The 18,539-nt window shown below is 37.5% G+C and overlaps 1 protein-coding gene across 1 annotated transcript in view; it reads left to right on the top strand.

Annotated features, from left to right (window-relative positions):
- SYNJ2 (synaptojanin 2) overlaps positions 1 to 18,539 on the top strand; it is a 48,875-nt gene that overhangs the window by 10,348 nt on the left and 19,988 nt on the right. Inside the window, exons 4-14 of the mRNA XM_026705052.2 lie at positions 1,661 to 1,886; positions 4,275 to 4,358; positions 4,943 to 5,004; positions 6,968 to 7,064; positions 12,944 to 13,107; positions 13,695 to 13,776; positions 13,918 to 14,067; positions 14,154 to 14,319; positions 14,998 to 15,189; positions 15,471 to 15,552; positions 16,759 to 16,899. Of these exons, the coding sequence (XP_026560837.2) occupies positions 1,661 to 1,886; positions 4,275 to 4,358; positions 4,943 to 5,004; positions 6,968 to 7,064; positions 12,944 to 13,107; positions 13,695 to 13,776; positions 13,918 to 14,067; positions 14,154 to 14,319; positions 14,998 to 15,189; positions 15,471 to 15,552; positions 16,759 to 16,899 (1,446 nt within the window). The remainder of the gene's footprint in view (positions 1 to 1,660; positions 1,887 to 4,274; positions 4,359 to 4,942; positions 5,005 to 6,967; positions 7,065 to 12,943; positions 13,108 to 13,694; positions 13,777 to 13,917; positions 14,068 to 14,153; positions 14,320 to 14,997; positions 15,190 to 15,470; positions 15,553 to 16,758; positions 16,900 to 18,539) is intronic.

The raw sequence follows: 18,539 nt of genomic DNA, 5'->3' as shown, positions 1-18,539 counted from the left end.
TTACAATTTCACATTATGAGTTGCAGGTTTAAATGTATTTTGAATATGCTTAATAAAGGCAATTTTCCTTGACTTGGTTACCACAAGTATATTGCGCCCCAAGCGGAGTCCCATTGATTTAAACCAGAGAGATTGAAATATGTGGTTGTATTGTCTCTACAGCAGTGGTGGGATTTGAAATTTTTTACTATCGGTTCCGTGGACGTGGCTTGGTGGGTGTGGTGTGGCTTGGGCGTGGCTTAGTGGGCGTGGCAGGGGAAGGATACTGCAAATGCCCCATTCCCTCTCCACCCCACTAACCTGCTTTCCTGCTCCATTCTCCTGCGTAGGGCAACAAAAGAAGACCCAGCCAATTGGCTGGGACTTGGGAGGCAAAGAATAGATGGGGGTGGGGCCAGTCAGAGGTGGGATTTGCCGGTAGTCGAACTACTCAAAATTTCTGCTACCTGTTCTCCAGAACTGATCAGAACCTGAATGCCACCTCTGCTCTACGGACTGCATTAAGAGAAAACAATAGGACTCATTAGGACAGAGAAGGGGTCTTCAAACTTGACAGCTCTAAGACTTGTGGACTTCAACTCCCAGAATTCCTCCTCCAGTCATGTTAGCTCAGGAATTCTGGGAGTTGAAGTCCACAAGTCTTAAACTTGCCAAGTTTGAAGACCCTTTTGACAGAGGTTGGGGGAATCTCCTTTCTGAGAATGCTGTGCCCTTCTTCCTATATAAAACTAATGAATTAATTAATTCCATTGAATGATCAATAGTTTTCAATAAAACATATAAATATATATTCATACAGAAGCAATATACAGGTTTAAACATATATGCATGACTGTTGCATCCATTACATTATTTCACCATACTTTTTGCTTTAAATGGTGATGTGAACAGTTGTAGAATAAATACATTAATTATGGCAAACTGAATACATGCCAGCAGTTAACTACTGATCAGAAGCACCCAGATATACTTGTGTTAGGTTTCCTACTGTTTGTGATTCTGGAACACTAAGTAGGTCCTAAATTCAGCTTTATGGGTAATGTTACACAGATTTACTGCACAGTAGTTTTTGTTGCATTCATGAAATAATACGATGTAGTTTAATGGTTCTAGCTTAACAGTGGTGAGAATCACCTTCCAGTTTCCTCTCAGCCTTGGAAATTCTCTCTTTTATAGCTCAGCTTATCTGAAAGAGTTATTGTGGGGAAGATTTTAAAGAGAATAACTATAGCTCCTGGGGTGGGGTGGGGTGGGGAGAGGTAAACCATAACTAATAAGTAAATAAAATATTTTATTCTTAGTTTTTATTACAGAAAAACAGTGAACAACAAACACTTGTAAAAGTTCAGGTCATAACCAAAACTTTAAAATCATGCGGTTAAACTTATTTCCTTTTGTGACTAGAACAGAAGAATTCTATTCTATTTCTAGCTATCTCTGTTTACCTGCCGTGTTGGGTTTTTTTTTGCCTGGTTAGGAAATAATTTCTTACCTTATGTACCAGGGCTTTAAAAATTTGTAAACTGCACAGGGAAAAACATACAAAAACTAAACTTTGCTAAAGTAATAGATCTAGATTTGAATATAGACAGTTATAAATATAAAATGTATACATATGTATGTTGTACATACATGATCTTGCTTTTTGTCCTGCTTACAGGAACCAGCTATTGCATGTCCCTTTTAAACACTATCAGGTGAACTGTTCAGACTGGCTGCTAAAAGTGATTTGTGGTGTGGTGGACATTCGTACCCTTTACGCCTCTCACAAGAAGGCAAAAGCCTGCCTCATCTCCCGGATTAGTTGTGAGCGAGCTGGTGCCCGGTTTCACATACGAGGAGTCAATGATGATGGTCATGTTTCTAACTTCGTTGAGACGGAGCAGGTAAGGGGCAGGAGAAGATCCATGTCACTAAATAATTAAGAAGAAGCGTTCAGGTGGACCAGCGCCCCTTTTCTAAAGCAGCAAGAGACAGAAAGGAAGCATGGGGTCTTCAGAATTTTTCTGACTTTTTGCTCCTTCTGATACATAGCACTAGCCAAAACTGTTGGTATCCGTCCATTTCAGTGGTGTGCTTCAAAATAGTTTACCACCAGTTCAGTGGGTGTGGCTTTATGGGTACACTTTGCGCAAGCGTGCACACTTTGTGCATGTGCACGCGCCAAACACACACTTTGCCCAGGTGCAGAGGCTTTCCGACTCACCTCCTGCAATCCTGCACTCTCCCTGTCACTTCAGCAGCTGCCGTGCGGCAATCTGCTGTGCCGCGCAAAGTAGCCGCGCTTCAAAAGCAGGGAATAAAGGTCAGTATGGGAGCCCTGAGGGTGGGCGGGCCCAGTAGCAGCTCCTCAGAGAGAACCGGTTCAGTCTCCGATGATCTTTGGCAATACTGTTATGGCAGAACTGAGCCGAACCGGTAAAATACCACCACTGTTCCATTTTCCTCTGAGAAACTCATTTGTAGGCCTTTGGTGAAACCTCTTCAATTATATTTTACTTGGTTGCCTAAGCAGTCACAGATGATAGGAATAGCTTAGACTTCCATAAAATATGTTGGGCATTAGACAAATGGTGCTTATGACTTATTCTAAAAGTTGGGACATATGTGGCATCCCTGTGGTCATGTAATTATAAATTCCAATATCTCCTACCCAAGCAAAGTCAAAGGGGAAGCTGTCAGTAAGTCACAAGTCATGATCATGTGAGATCTTGACCTGGGTGGTCTTTGGGTTATGACAGCAACCGAGAGTACCAGAATTGCTGTTGCTAAGTAACGCTGTCATGTGGCATTATATTTTACAACCACATTGCTTAGAAACTGCTTAGAAATGAAAATTCCATTCCCAATTGTTGTTGTAACTTGTGTATTTCCTGTACCCTTAATAACAGATTTGAAGTGATACCAAAGCCATGTTAAGCCGTACTTAACATTGGCGTCTCTCACTTCTTTATAATAATACATATACTGTATAAAAATGGGATAAAACTCAAGAATGGGCTGGACCCAGTTATGTTTGAAACATAAAATATTTGGGCTGGAGAGAAAATGATTTTACTTCGTTAGTTGACTAGTAGATAATTAGCAATGAAGCAATAACTGCACTGCTTCCAATACAGTGGAAAAAATACTTCAGCATGTCATATTGGCTCTGCTCATTCATAAATTAATTATACCCCAGGATTCTAGATATCCTGGCCCCTTTACACTGCATGGTTTCCTCTGGTTTAAAGAAGGAGATAAACAATTAGCTTTATATCCTGGAAGCTCTTCTATGAATAAATGGTCTTCCTTTGTTTCCCACTGAGGTACTCTTCCTTCCCTCCCTCCTCTCTCTTCTGATGACTCACTGCATAAGCAAAGAAAAACAAAACAATTTGAAGTCCCTTTGCTTTCTAAACTGAAGTCAGCTGTTGATCTTTTAGCTCATTTGCTACAAAATCAGAATCCAAAGAAGTGCTGAACTTGAACAAAAAGCAGTGTATGGAGTGAAAAGTAGGGCGAAGGAATTTTGCAGCAGGAATTAAATTAAAAGTTGCATCCAACCCAGCTTAATTCCTCATTCAAAATGGCCTTTGATCCAGCTGTATTAGAACCAGCAGAAATAATCTTGAGTTGTATAAATATACCGGTACTCATTCTCTTCAAATCGTTGTAGTTTGTTTGGCAATCATATGGAAATAACTTGATATTGCCTTCTTCTGGGACATATGCTTGACTTGTCTATCTAACCTACAGTCCTGAGATTCTTAATGGTTCCCATCCAGCTACTAACCATTTTTGAATTTAATATAGGCACTCTACTCTTATTGATGGTAATTAAAACCAGGAACTCCATCACTAAGTGATGCAGGCATGACAGCACATAACCACTTTGACTTAGGTCAGCAGTGTCAAGAGTTCCCAGTTGTAATTATTAGTCAAATCACACACAATTACTGTGTCCCACCATCATATGATCAACATATGCCACCTCCTTACAGTTTCTTCATTAACTTCATTGGAAGATAGTGGTGAAGGTTGAAAACAGAGGTCACATTGTGGGGTACCGCAATGTTGTAATTGCAAGCCAGTCACCGAGCACCCAAATCACAATCACAAGATCACGGGGATGTGTAACAGCCACAACTACAAAAAACGCTTGTAAATAATCTCATTCAGTGGAGACGTATTCTAATTTCAAACGGTTGCTAAACCAGCAGATGTTAAATGAGCACTACTTGTAATTAATGGCATTAATCTAAATATATGCTACTTTTTAAAAATCTTTTCAGGCTATCTACTTGGACATGGATGTTTCTTCCTTTGTTCAGATCAGAGGGTCAGTTCCATTATTCTGGGAGCAACCTGGATTGCAGGTAATAAGCATAAGCCATGAATGTCTAAAGTAATGTTTACTGTTAAACTGAATGTCTCCTTTACATTTGGCATGTCAACATTTCTGGCCTTAAACTTTAAACAGGACAAGAGTTTCCATTCTTTTTGGAGGGACTGTAGTAGTGATGCAGTCTTTTCCATGAAATGGATTTGTACATGTGCATATTTAAGTTTGGATTGATTCAGGAATACAGAAATGCGGAGGACGTTAGTTACTTTTATAAGTAGTTATGTTGTAAATGTGATCATAATCATATGTATTTATACTTTTGTTAATTAGTATAATACAAATTTCAAAATGTATTAACGAGGCAAGCAATTTTAATCTTACAAGGAAATTGAAAAACAGAAGGAAGTTTTGGGGCAGATTAATTAATTGCACATCATTATTTTTTGTCATTCCCATTTTTTGATAACATCTGCCTTCTATGTTCTGTGGCATCATTTGTGGATGCCAAGATGGTTGCTAGGCTATAATAAAGAAACACTTTTCTCTAAACGAAGAAGGGAGACATCTAGTGATTCATGTTGAAAATATCACTTCCTATTATTGTTATCTTCTTAGGTTGGTTCCCATCATTTGAAGCTTACCAGAGGCCTGGAAGCAAACGCTCCTGCTTTTGATAAGTAGGTTTAATAATTGCAATATTGCTGATAACATGCAGGGTTAGAACTTGATATTATAGCTTTTATTGTAGGATGTTCCAGAATCTTTGCGTGCAACCATGTCTTCTGATTTTCAAATCCATTTCTCTCTTTTGCATGAATATTCCCATTTGTCATTTAGGACTGAATCTGAGAAGAAAGAAGTGTTGAAAGATAGGTGTATATTTTTGAACAAAGCTGTTAATGTTCCAAGTGCCTTCAGATGCCTGGGTATCTTTGGGCAGTTGATCTTTCTTAGCCAAATCTACCTCACTAAGTGGGAGAAAATGGAAGGAAAAAGCATTATGCATGCTCCATTGAGCTCCTGAATGGCACGGGGGATTCAAAACAAATAAACAAATAAAATAAACGATAAACATATGGTACTATTATTTTTTAAAAAACAATCTTTTTTCAATCATGTAGCACCAAACTAACAGGATGGCATTCTGTTACCCATAACAGATGGCAAGGAGTAACTTTTGTTTAGGAGAATGTCGTGTTGTTGATACTATTTTTTAATTCACAAGAGAGATTGTAGGAGAGGGAAATTTAGCCAGACAGTACACAGTGGAACAGGGGTGTCAAACTCATGTTGTTATGTGACATTGTACAACTTTTTTCCCCTTCGCTAAACCGGGCATGGGTGTGGTCAACACGTGATGCATGTGGACCACGGGCCACAATTTTGACACCCCTGCAGTAGAAATCTATAGGTTTTCCATCAATTGGAGTATTTGAGTAGAGGTACCGAGTAAGGGATCCTGATAGACCCTAGAACTATAGTTTGATGAGACTTCAGTACTAATGCTGAGTTGTTTGGATATTGAACTACTCATGTACAACCAAGAACAGTATATGATTGTTCTAACATGTGCAGCCAAATCTTAGGACAGGACATAATCTGGATGGGTTTATTTTATCTAGATGGAGGGTAATCTGAAATAGGAGTTTACATCTCATTGCTCTTGTCAAATGTTCTTGTCTTTTGAAGTTTAGGGGTAGCAATAGCTTTTTTACCTTGCAAGTGCGGTGATGGGGAATTTTTGAAAACAGTCCATCCTATTCTGATGACTAATGAAGAGTTGTGTGATTTTCCAGGACTCACACTCCTAGGGTGCTCCTATGGAAACTCTGACAAAGTCATTATTTGGTTTTGTATGATTAAATGCCTTCACCTTTTTAGTAGTCCTTAATTGCTTGAGGAGAAAGCAATTAAAAAAATGAGATGACAGCTGCAAAGCTTACAGGAGGAAGACTCCTGCTGACTCTGATGGAACACAGGTTGATCCTAGTCTCTGGGGTGTTAACAGTGGCAAACAAAAGAATTGTTTTCTAAAATCATTGAATCAGGTTAATTTCATGCAGCATCATTACTGTACTGATTCTTACTGTATTGAGCAATTTGCACTGTTAGATGCCTTAACATTTCATGCAATATTTGAAATAGTCTCGAATACCCAAATCAAGGAAAGGATCCATTTTCTAGTAAAACTGGAAAACTAGAGTAAAATTGTAATGTTACGCCTGAGAGAAGCATTTTTATACTCAAGATGCTCTTAAGGTACCTTGATTTTCCCCCTGAAACAATGCACTTAATCTATTATAATGAACCAGGTGTCCTGATAAACTAATCACAATTTGTTTAGATATAAACAAATTTAGTTATCTCAATTATTTAAACTCCCAACAAGTAACCAATCCAGGTAAATTATTAAAATGGTTGTGTGTAAGTAGTAGTGGTTGATTATTAAAATATAGAAAATTTATTCATATGAAGTAAAATATAAACTGTGGAAAGGAATCAAGTTCTTCAGTCGCTATTCTGAAAAAAACCTTGTGTGGTTAGAAGCCATAATTGACTTTGGTCACTTGTATTTTAAGAAGAATTCTTCTAGGTAGCTTCTATTTATGAAATCAAAGCAACCTATTCCTGCTTTTATAGGCATATGATGCTTCTGAAGGAACAATACGGCAAACAAGTGATCGTTAATTTGCTGAGAAGCAAAGGAGGAGAAGAAGTTCTCAGTAGAGCTTTCAAGGTAAAAACAAAGATCAAAGCCCTTTTGCTAATTTTGTCTTGGTTCAGAGGTTTCTTACTTATGAAAGTAAGACATATCTTCATATTAGATAGCCAGCACTCAGCCTGGAAAAATCAGAGATAATATTTTTCCTTTTACAAATATTTTTGAGTATTCCCAAATTGATAAAATGTATATAAATGCTTTTTTGACAGCCTACTGAAAGCAATTGTGTGATAAGTAATTGTGAGTATGACTGAATCGTTTATCTGAAGTTGATCCCTGTTTCTCAGAAAAATAAACCCACTGAAAGCAGAGGATGACAGGTTGTATCCGTGGATTTTCTTTTCTTAGGAAAAAAAAAAAACCCCAGCAATATGCTGTTGCTTTTCCAATAATGCTTATCAGAGAAAAAAGAAATGTAAGATGTACGAATGTACTGGAGTTAAGCTCTGTAAAGGATTTTGTAAAAATTCCTATATGTTGAGACAAGGAACATAATGGGCTGTGAGGAATGACATGTTGATAAATGTTTAGCAACCGTCTCTGCCATTTCCCCAGCACCGTGCATTAAGTCTTACGTCTCAATTCTTATTTTCTCAAGCTGGCTCTGGCATACCACTGGTTGTAAGTGACTCCTTCATTTACTGTTCACTTCAATTCTGTGTACTACAGAGGGGTGGGTGGGTCATGAAGGCACCCAAGTGAGATTGCTCCACGGTGCAGGGAGACATTTGAAGATGAGGCAAAAAGAGGAAGGAACAGTGAATTCTGCTGTGATGGTAATGTCAGGCGCAGGTAACCAGGAACTGGAGCTGAGTACTAGAAGTTTATTATATTCTACCTATACACAAGAATCTGATCTACTAACGGTCAAGGCAAATTGGTGCTAGATAAGAGTCAACAGAATTCATGGGAATGGGCGCTGATTACATTGTCCCTCGCCATCTCCTACAAATATCCAGCATGATCAACTAATCAGGCAGTTTGGAGAAGTTCCATGCAGCCCTGTTTTCAGCTAAGGTGGGCTCTCTTGGTGGTTACTTGGATTAAAAATAGGATCCTGCAGCATGTGAAATAGATCCTCTTTCACCCAGCTAAGCTTCTGCTGCTGTGTCTTTTTCAGACATGAGACCTGAAATAGAGGGCGGAATGGAGTGGGATAGGGGGAGGTAAATGCTTACCAGATGGGGAGGAGTACGGTGCCTTGTGTGGTTAAGATGTTGGGTTGGAGATTAGCAAGCACATGTTCGAGACTGAGCGCTGCCATGGAGCGGGTTGAGTTCTCATCCTTCACTCCAGCTCCTACTGGGGAAACTGGGCAATGGAGATGTCACTGGTTAATTGCTTCAACCCAGAAGCCCCTCTGTTCTTCTGACATGAGTGTGATGCAGATGAGACGGGGAATTGATGTCATGTATTACCATTCCTCCTAGCCCAGAAGAGGATTTTCGATCACTCCAGATTAAATCTGTCATTTTACTGGGCAGGAAACTGCAAAGCATTTGGCTACATCCACATTCTTCCTTTCTTAAACCCCTTTTTATTTATGGAACCTAGAGGCCTTTTGGGAAATCTCAGCAGTGTAAGCAGCAGGCTGTTTTCCCATTTTTAACATTTTAAATGGTCTTTTAAAAACAAAGCTGGGGAGAACAGAAGATCTGGGCAGTACCAAGGCAAGTATCTTTCTCCCCACTGCTTTTCTCACTTGCATCGTTTAGAGGCAATCATTGTGATTCCTCTGTGAAGTTAACAGTTAATACAACTGCAGAAGTGGATAGCATGCTTGGAACAATGACTCATGCTGGGCTGGTAGTGCTGCAATTGTTCCCAAGTAAACTACGAAGAACTGAGGCCTGTCAATAGTCAAAGATATGTAGGCAGTTAGCAAAGGAACAAATCCAGTGGCAAACACAAGCTGCTACTGCTGCTGCTCGCCTCTTCATCTTCTAGAAGCAGCCTTTATGTACACAGTGATTTTCTCTTGAACTTATTTTGGATCTTAGCCATTGGAAGTTTGCAGTGAGTTGGATCATATTGCTAGTGAGAGGAAATTCCATAGCAATTTAACATTAGCACCCCTGCTGTAAGGAGTAAGCTTAAAGGGCACGGTAGGAAACTTTGAAATAACAGCCCTAAAGAAACCAGCATACCGCTTTGTGAATGGGTGGAGAAATTTCCTACTTATATCACACCTGTTAGTCATAGCCCTGTTATGCACTATGGTCCAGCCAGAGCCAAATAAAGGAGACAAGGAGGGAACATATAAAATGGCCTTTTGGGGGAGTGGATAGTTTTCAAACACCATTTTCCCATATGTGAGCACATATGAAGCCGGAGAGGCTACTTTAGTTATGTTCTACTTGTACTTGTGATCCATTTAATATACTTGTGGCAATACCGCATTGAGTTGTTCTAGTTACACATTCAGTTATGGAGACATAGAAAACAATATTTTTGATTCAGTCTTCCGATCAAAGTCATTTGGGAAGACGATCCTTTGCTCCTGGTCTGAGCTGTTGTAAAACAACATTGAAAAGCAGAGGTGACAGATGTAGGTTGAAGTGATTTCTGATATATATTACAATATAAGACTTATTATTTCTCTGCCTATTATCCTGTCCATAATATCTCCTTTTCACTGATTGGTTTTTGAATTAACTCTGCTGATAGAATATTCCATCAGTAATTTTTATGATAGGAGCATATTTTGTATTCTATTGGGATTTCTGCCAAATTCTGTGGTCTCTTGGCTGGTATTTTTTTTCAAAGTAGGACTAGATGCCTCAAATATTCTACAATAATAATTTATTACAAGAGAAATAGATTTTATTACTTACACTGTCTTAATGCTTCTGGGAACAAAATACAGTTTTATTTTAATTTATTTCTCTGCCTTCCAACCTGCAATGAAGGCGATAAATGTTCAGGCCATGAACAGAATAAACAGACTGCAATGCAGCTGCATCATAAGTATTAACTAGGTTTTCTCAACCTGCCCTTTCCAAAATATTGGGTCATCACCCCCTACAATTATGATTGTTGGACTAATTCATGTGGAGAATGTTAAAGGATAGCTAACTAAACCCAATGAGATCAGAACATGGTGAATCCAATTTTTTTTATGATGCCATGTTACAGAAACTTAAGTACAGGCAGTCCCTGACTTACAGCCACAATTGAGACCCAAATTTGTTGCTAAGTGAGACATTTGTTAAGTGAGTTTTGCCCCATTTTATGATCTTTCTTGTCACAGTTATAAGTGAATCACTTCAAGTGTTAAGTTAGTAACACAGTTGTTAAGTGAATCTGGCTTCTTCCTGGACTTTGCTTGTCCGAAGGTCGCAAAAGGGGATCACGTGACCCCAAGCCTTTGCAACTATCATAAGTATGAAATCAGTTGCCAAGCTGAATTTTGATCACATGACCATAGGGCTGCTGCAACAGTCATAAATGTGAGAAACAGTGAGAGCTAAGTTATTTTTTTTCAGTGCCGTTGTAACGTTGAGTGGTTGTAAGTCAATGACTACCTGTATGTTCTTTTTTTTTTGAAAATTTTATTTGGGTTTTCACAAAAAAAACCCATAATACAAGTAAAACATCTTTTTTTGAAAATAGCATGGTCCCGAGTTACCACTTCTTCATACAGACACAAATTCAATTTCATGCTCATTTTTGTGTTCTATTCCATACATTTTCAGCTTTATTTTGATTATCTCATCTCAGTTCAAATCATTATATTTATACTTTGGTCTGTCCTGTTTCAATTTCATATTATCTTTTCTCATTAAACAAATTTTCCCTGTAGTTACTAATTGGAGTATGACACCTTTATATCTTTTAATTTTATCCATTCAACTCTTATTTAAGCTTCAATGTATACTTTTAAGATTATAACATTCAATATAATACATAACTTCCAATCAAATTCTGCTTGGTATATTCTTAAAATACACACTATATTCTTAAAAAAAGATTATATATGTGTGTGTGTGTGTATGTGTATGTAAATAAAGCACTCATTCCATTCCAATTCAGTTCTATCATTAATATTCATAAATCTTTAACATTTCTTTTCAATTAAATATCATACTTCCTTGGGAACACTTATAAACTTTCCATAATTAATTCTTTTTCCCCCATATTTCTCTTCACTTATATTTTATAAATCATTCATAATAATTAAAATGTTCCATCCTTTTCTAATTTAATTCTCTCATTCACTTTATTTCATTTATTTATTAACAAACATTCCACTAGATTACGATAAATATTTTATCTATCATTTTAATCATATTTTCTAAAATTATTTCTATTTGTAGTATAACAATACTATCTTATGTACCTTTGCAGAATCCCTTTTACAATTAAATTTTCACCCATTATCTCTAAACAGGCTTATACTTTCAATTCTTATACCTTTTCCCTGTTTCTCTATATCTTGTTTCTGTCCTTTATAACTTCTTTTCCTTGCCTTCTTCCCCCTCTTCTTCTCCCTCTCCTTTTTACCCCCTTGTCTCTTTAATTCTAATTCTCTCTTCTGTTAATCTCCTCTTCTGTTGCTTTCTAATATTATACTTATTTTTCAAACTATTCTTTTTTTGGTTGTTTTTTCAAATCTTAAACTCTTCATTCTCTTTCCCTCCTTTCCTCCCCCCCCCCCAATAAAATTACTTGATCATTAAATATGGCTTCTTCTTTGTCCCAATCTTCTTGTTCTGCAAGCGTTTCTTGTTGTTTCTCATAGTTCCAGGTCTCCATTTCTAAGAATTGAAATACAAAGCCAAAAGAACCTCTCCCTTCTTGTGCATCTTCTTTGTAGTTTTTAAGTTCCATTTTCAGTTCTTCTAAAAGTGGTGCCATTTTAAACACTTTTAAACAACCACCCAATTTACAATAACCAAAAATCCAAAGATCACCAAGTAATCCAAATAATCCAAAGCTGTTTCTTCTTGCTTCTTTTTTCCACTTTCTCTTCCGGGGGTTCTATTATTTGGTTGCCAAGTTTCAGTTAAAATGTATCTTTTAGGAATCTTGTTGAGGTTTCACTGTAAATTCCTTTTAGTTCCAGGCAGTCTCCTCCATTTCTTCAGATCCTGCCCTTTTATTCTTTTTCTCTCCTTTCCTCTTTTAAAAGCTTTTAAGTATCCAGAAATCTTTATTATCCCTTTGACATTTTATTATCAGCTTAAATGCCTATTGATGTCAAAGTGGATTTTTTTTTCAATTTCTTGCTTAAGTCTCTTAGCTGTCAGTATAGGGAAGGGAAGAAAAAAAACAAAAACAAATTGTTTCCCTTCCCTCTCTCCTTCGCTGCTTCAAAATCTTCTTTGGGAACAATGTTATTTTTTTTATACTTTAAATTCCAGCATACCTTACGTTGTTGCTTTTGCAGTTTAACCCGGTCAACCAAAACTTTCTCTTCTTATCTTCCTCCTGCACATTCTTTTCTGGTCGAGTTCTTCTTTGTGGTGACCATTTCTGACCACCGCTGCAACCGCCTTCGGGAAAGGGAGTAATGGCCAACTGAGGAGGAGAGATGTGGCTCTCCTCAACCCTGCTGGCAGTCTCCCCGCTCTTCACCACCTCTACGGGGTGGCTTAGCCCTGAAACCAGCCAGCTCAGGGCGCTCTGGCGGTGAGCACAGATCGAAACCGCGCACGATCGCGGTTTCGGTCTGTTGGCGAAGGAACTCAAACCGGAAGTCCTACCTGTATGTTCTTGAAATTGATAAGACATGGAAAGTAAATATTTAGTTGTTTTACTTCTGATTAACTCTACACAACTGACTGCATTGTTAGATATGCTGTATATAAGCATTCACCAGCCATTCAATACATGTTATCAGACTCTTAATGAAGTAACAAAAAAGATTATTTTCTGCTCTTTTCTTTTATAAGAAATTGCTTTGGGCATCATCCCATGCAGTAGACACACCAATGATTAATTTTGATTACCATCATTTTGCAAAAGATGGGAAACTGGAGAACTTGCTGGGGCCTCAGCTAAAGCTACACTGGGAAGAATTGGGCATCTTTACAAAGGGTGAAAATGCAACTTCCCGGTGAGTATTGCACTCCTTCATCTGCACTTGTTTTCCATGCTCCAACTTTACATTTGTGGTTATTTTATGGTATCTTGCTTATAGACTGTTTGATGTTTTTGTGCAAGTGGGATTGTTTAAATTACGACTGATCATTTTGACATATGGAACAGTCTGGAAAGTTGGTGGCTCAGACACTTTTGGACACCTCATATCTGTTGCTGATCTTTCAATCTTAGCCATTTGTAAAGCACATTAGTATGAACCACAACTCCTATAATAGTTACAATTAATTGTTCTTATGATGTTGTATTGGAATCAACATGTAAAATATGTAGACTTGCCTTTTCAGTTAGAGTTGGACTACAAGACCATTTTGGGTAAAATTGATCTAGCCAATTCCAGCAGTGCAGATGCACATCCTTGCTGAATAGTGGCAAAGGAGACTAGCAATGAATAAACTGAATTGTTATAATTTGTGCCTCTGCTTTTTGTGCTATTGTCCATAGAGTCCTAAATTTTCATGCTAGACTTGCTCAGTAAAATACTCAACTTATAGGGGGAGATACAGTACTAATTCTTTTAGTTCTTTGACTTGTTTTTTGAAGTCAACAGATAGGTACCATTCGAATGAATTGCCTGGATTGTCTAAATCGAACTAATACCGTCCAAACCTTCATAGCACTTGAGGTGAGTGATAGAGCATTCAGTTTCTAAGAGTTTGAGCAAAACTCTTACAAATTATCAAGCAAACATTGGATATTATGTGGGTGGGAAATTTGATTCTTGTTCTGTCTCGTTCTGCACTGTATTTTTCTTTCTTCAAATCAGATTCTCCAAAGTCAACTAGAAAGCCTGGGATTAAATTCCAAATCTATAGTTGAACGTTTTTTGGAGTCTTACAAAGCAATGTGGGCCTTCAATGGGCATAGTCTAAGCAAGATTTTTACAGGCAGCCGTGCTTTGGAAGGAAAAGCTAAGGTAAATGAAAAACTGAGCCTCAATAATTCTCTGACATTTCTGTAACTATGAAATTAAATTAAATGGTTGATCCTATTCTTATATAGGTTGGGAAATTCAAAGATGGTGCCCGGTCAGTGTCACTGACCATTCAGTCAAACTTTTTTGACAGCATGAAACAGGAAGCCATTGACTTATTGCTTATGGGTGATTTTTACAACGAAGAGTATGCTGATAAAGAGAGAATGCTGCTGGATCATACCGCATTATTGAGTAAGCAAGATCATTTTTATTTCAGTAACTTTTCAGTCTTACTTGTTCTTGTATATTTCCTGGGAGTAATCCATTTAAGTAAGCTTGCACAAGATTTCGTATTAGAAAAAATTTCAGCATCATGTTTAGGACTTCCCAGAAGGATATTCAGCCACTCTCTTCATTGAATCCAAAATCAGTGTCTGACAGGTGAAAGGTTCCATCCATTAGTGGGAGATTTTAATACAACAATAGAATCCTACTGATATAATAAAGGACTTGACGATCTCCACCATTTTTTCTTGAACCTCCAATCCACAATGGCACTTCAATATTCTCTAGAAAGCTGGGTGACCATTCAGAAGACTGAAGGAGGGTGGAATCCGAAAATATCACGTCCGTTTTTTAAACTATGGACATATCATGCAAAAATGCTTCTCTCTGTAGAAGAGAAAATTGATCTGTTCTCACACTATCCATGCGCCTACTTATGAACTCTCGCTAGTGAGAAACATTATCGCTATAAAGGCTTCAATATAATTTAACATGCTTCTCCTGCATTTAGAGAGTGCTTATAAAGGAAATACTTGGAAGCATGACAGCAAAATAATTATCAAGAGATAATTTGCAATTAGTGCCATGGTTCATAGTTTAAGGGAAAAAATACCTTTCTTTCCTCTCTTTCTTCATCTCCATTAGTGACACCAAGCACTTTGAACATCATGTCAGAGCGTCAATTTGAATTCACAAACTTCAAGAGAATTCGTGTTGCCATGGGGACCTGGAATGTAAATGGAGGCAAGCAGTTTAAGAGTAATATCCTTGGTACCAGCGAATTAACAGATTGGTTACTTGATTCCCCTAAGCTCTGTGGGGTTTCAGAGTTTCAAGGTAATAAAAAGTCCTACAGGTGATATGACATAAAATATGGTTATTGTATATGTATGTATTTGTATGTGTGTGTGAATATATGAGGATGTCACTTGGGACTGCCCAGTTGCATTGTAAGAGTAACAAAGTTTTTTAGATAGGATTAGAATTTTTTAGAATTAGTAGGAACTAATTATGTGCATTTGGGAAGGTAGGCTTAATTACTGTGTTTATCTCCTTTCCTGAAATGGAATGATTAGATTAAGTTCATATGTTTGGTTTTTCCCTCCCCATCACAACAGATGATCAGTGTCCCGTTGACATATTTGCTGTAGGATTTGAAGAAATGGTAGAATTAAATGCTGGCAATATTGTGAATGCGAGGTAGGTTGAAATTGAATTTTTTGAACTGCTATGTCTCAAGTTCTGTGTGAGAGGCTCATTGAATTTCTTACTTGTGGTAATTTCAGAGCTATCACAAATTTTATTATTTTCCAAAGTATTCTTAATTTCCTGAAATGAATTTGTTCAGTATTTGTTAATTATCTTTCTTTATATAGATATTTTTATACCAGGTATTTTTGTAGTCCAAATAGTTACTTGATGCTCTGTCATTAAAATGTATTTTAACACTACACGCTATAAACTAGCCAGGGTGCAATACTCTTCAGTGGTTTTATATAACTATAATAAATAAAACTATTACAAATCGTGATGGCCCAGTGGCTAGAATTCAGTATTGCAGGCAAACACTGCCCACTGCCAGGACTTTGATCCTGACTGACTTAACCTTCCATCCTTCCAAGGTCAGTAAAATGAGGACCCAGATTGTTGGGGGCAATATGCTAACTCTGGAAACCATTATAAAGCACTATGAAGTGGTATATAAGTCTAAGTATTATTGCTATTGCTAATAGTTGACTGTAGAATCAAATAATGACTTGTGTATCTGCAAGGACCTTCGCAATAAACTTGTATCATCTGATACAAGTGCAATACATTTCAGTAGAAATAATTTCCATGTTCAGCTGAAAGTCACCAGTTGATGTTTACTCATATATGAATGTTGATGTTTATTCATATATGTTTACAGTTGATGTTTACTCATATATGAACACATTAGAACTGACAATCCTGTGACCACAAAGAGCACATCGATTGATTGGTAATGAGCCAATGGCTAGGAGTGTGCTTGTATGCCAACACTCTGCATATCATGCTCTGGTACCCACATATCTCACTTGCAACATATAATTATAAAGAGCTTTCTTTCAGCTCATGGCCACAGAAAAAGCAATTGTGCTCAACAGGACTGCTGAGAAAGAAAGAGAAACAATCTTTAGTGGCTTTCGTCAAAATTGCTGACTATGGGAGAGGGAATTTAGGTTCAATATTAATTTAGCTTCATCATATAAATTCTAAAATATGATATGTATATATAATACACATAATTGAACAATGGCCTATTAATTTAGTCCATAGTTAGGACTAAAAAGCATTTTGCTCAAATCCATAGAACATTTCATGGAATTTTGTTAAATTCTTTGATGAAACAGTATGTTTAAAAACATACATCTTTTTTTTTTTTAGCACAACCAATAGGAAGACATGGGGAGAACAGATACAGAAGGCTCTTTCAAGGACACATCGATATATTCTGTTGACCTCAGCACAGCTTGTGGGTGTTTGCCTCTTCATTTTTGTAAGACCTTTCCATGTTCCCTATATAAGGTAGTTCTTCTTGCTTCTATTTTTACGTGACAACTTTGTGAAGAGATTGTAGATTTTCTTTTATGGAAATAATAATTAAGGAACAACAGTGTTTATTTCTAATTCTGATTTATATGGCCTAGAGCAGGGGCCTGTGTGGGGCTCTCCTGGAAATAGCAAAGGACTGGCTCAGGGTGCCTTGGCCAGCTTGACGTCACTTGTGCTAGCTCAGCGTTACTCACACCCCTCCTGAATTCAATTTTTGGCTGCGGCAGCCTCCTGCAGTGCTCTGCCAGCAAAAAAGGAGCTTGGGAGGGCCGTGTGCAGTTTTCCCGAGCTCCGTTTCACTGGCAGAGCACTGCAGGAGACTGTTTCAACCAAAAATGGAGCCTGGGAGGGGTGCCCCCAACACAAGTGATGTCAAGTTGGCCACACCCACCCAGCCCTCGAGGTCAAACAGAACCTGGATGCGGCCCACAATGAAACCGAGTTGACACCCCTGGCCTAGAGGAAAATTGAAGTTACATATTTGGTTTTGTTGGTTCTTCTCACCAGGGTGAATTGGGACAATTACTTTGATTTTCAAATTGAATTTTCTGTATTCCTGTATTTCTGAGATGAATTATCGTTTGCCCCTCCCGCATTTCTTTATATAATTAGCACTTCAAATATTAATTGTGTTTGGAAGACAGCCAAATGTTCAGAGTTGAAAACAAGCATTGGCTTTTGATTCTTTCCTACTCCTGCATCTGTTCCTGAGTATATATGTCGTGCTAGGAGACCGATGCACTGTTTCTCCATAAAAATTAGACCAAACTCATTTCCTATGATAATCGTGATTGTGTTCATGTCATGTGTAAACCACACTTAGGCAGAGCACTTGCAGTATTCCTTATGCATTTTTCCTCTCATCCATCGTTCATCAAAGACACAGCAAAACGCAGATGTCAGGTTGAATAGGAAAGAAGCACTTGTACATGCTTAATATTATCATTGCTATTATCTGTTTGGTACTAGGTGATTTTTTTATTCAGAAAATTATTTTAGGATTCAAACAAGTTATTTCATAGAATATTTTTTAAATACTTTGGCTGTTTTATATTCTGCTGGTTGAATTACTTTCATTTTATTCTATGTTATTCAATTTAAAAAAATGTTTTTATCAGTTTAAGATACACACACACACGCACACACAGTTTCTAAAATATACAGTTGCTGGGCAATAGAAAGCTACAATACATGTCAAAAAGAAAGAAGAACAAACATAGGAGCTGTGCTCAATAAATTGCTCTCTTTGAATTGCATTCTACTTGAATAATTGACATAATAAATCAAGTGGGTTTTGAGATATTTATTGCAATGCACTGTGCCCTCCATTACCAAATTGTATTCAAAGCAAGTGTAATGACATATTCCTTGAAAATAGCTGCCTGCATAGATTGATATCGGCAGACTAAAGAAAGGCATCCAGTTGTTTCTCTCAAGTTCTGGCTGCATTTATAACCTTCAAAATATTGTTATGCCAAACCAGATGTGTATGATTTTTTGATCCAAAATAGGAAAAGCCCTTTAGATCTGCCATGAGCAGATTCACCTTACCTGTTGGTAATTCTTAAAAGAAGTTTTGCCCAGGAAAATAAACTCAAACTTCCTTTGAGTTA

This window comes from Pseudonaja textilis, chromosome 1 (assembly GCF_049901715.1).
Source record: "Pseudonaja textilis isolate UNSWEBS1 chromosome 1, rPseTex1.2, whole genome shotgun sequence".
Taxonomy (NCBI): Eukaryota; Metazoa; Chordata; class Lepidosauria; order Squamata; family Elapidae; genus Pseudonaja; species Pseudonaja textilis.
The sequence above is the reverse complement of the archived record's forward strand: the minus strand, read 5'-3'. Positions and strand labels throughout refer to the sequence as shown.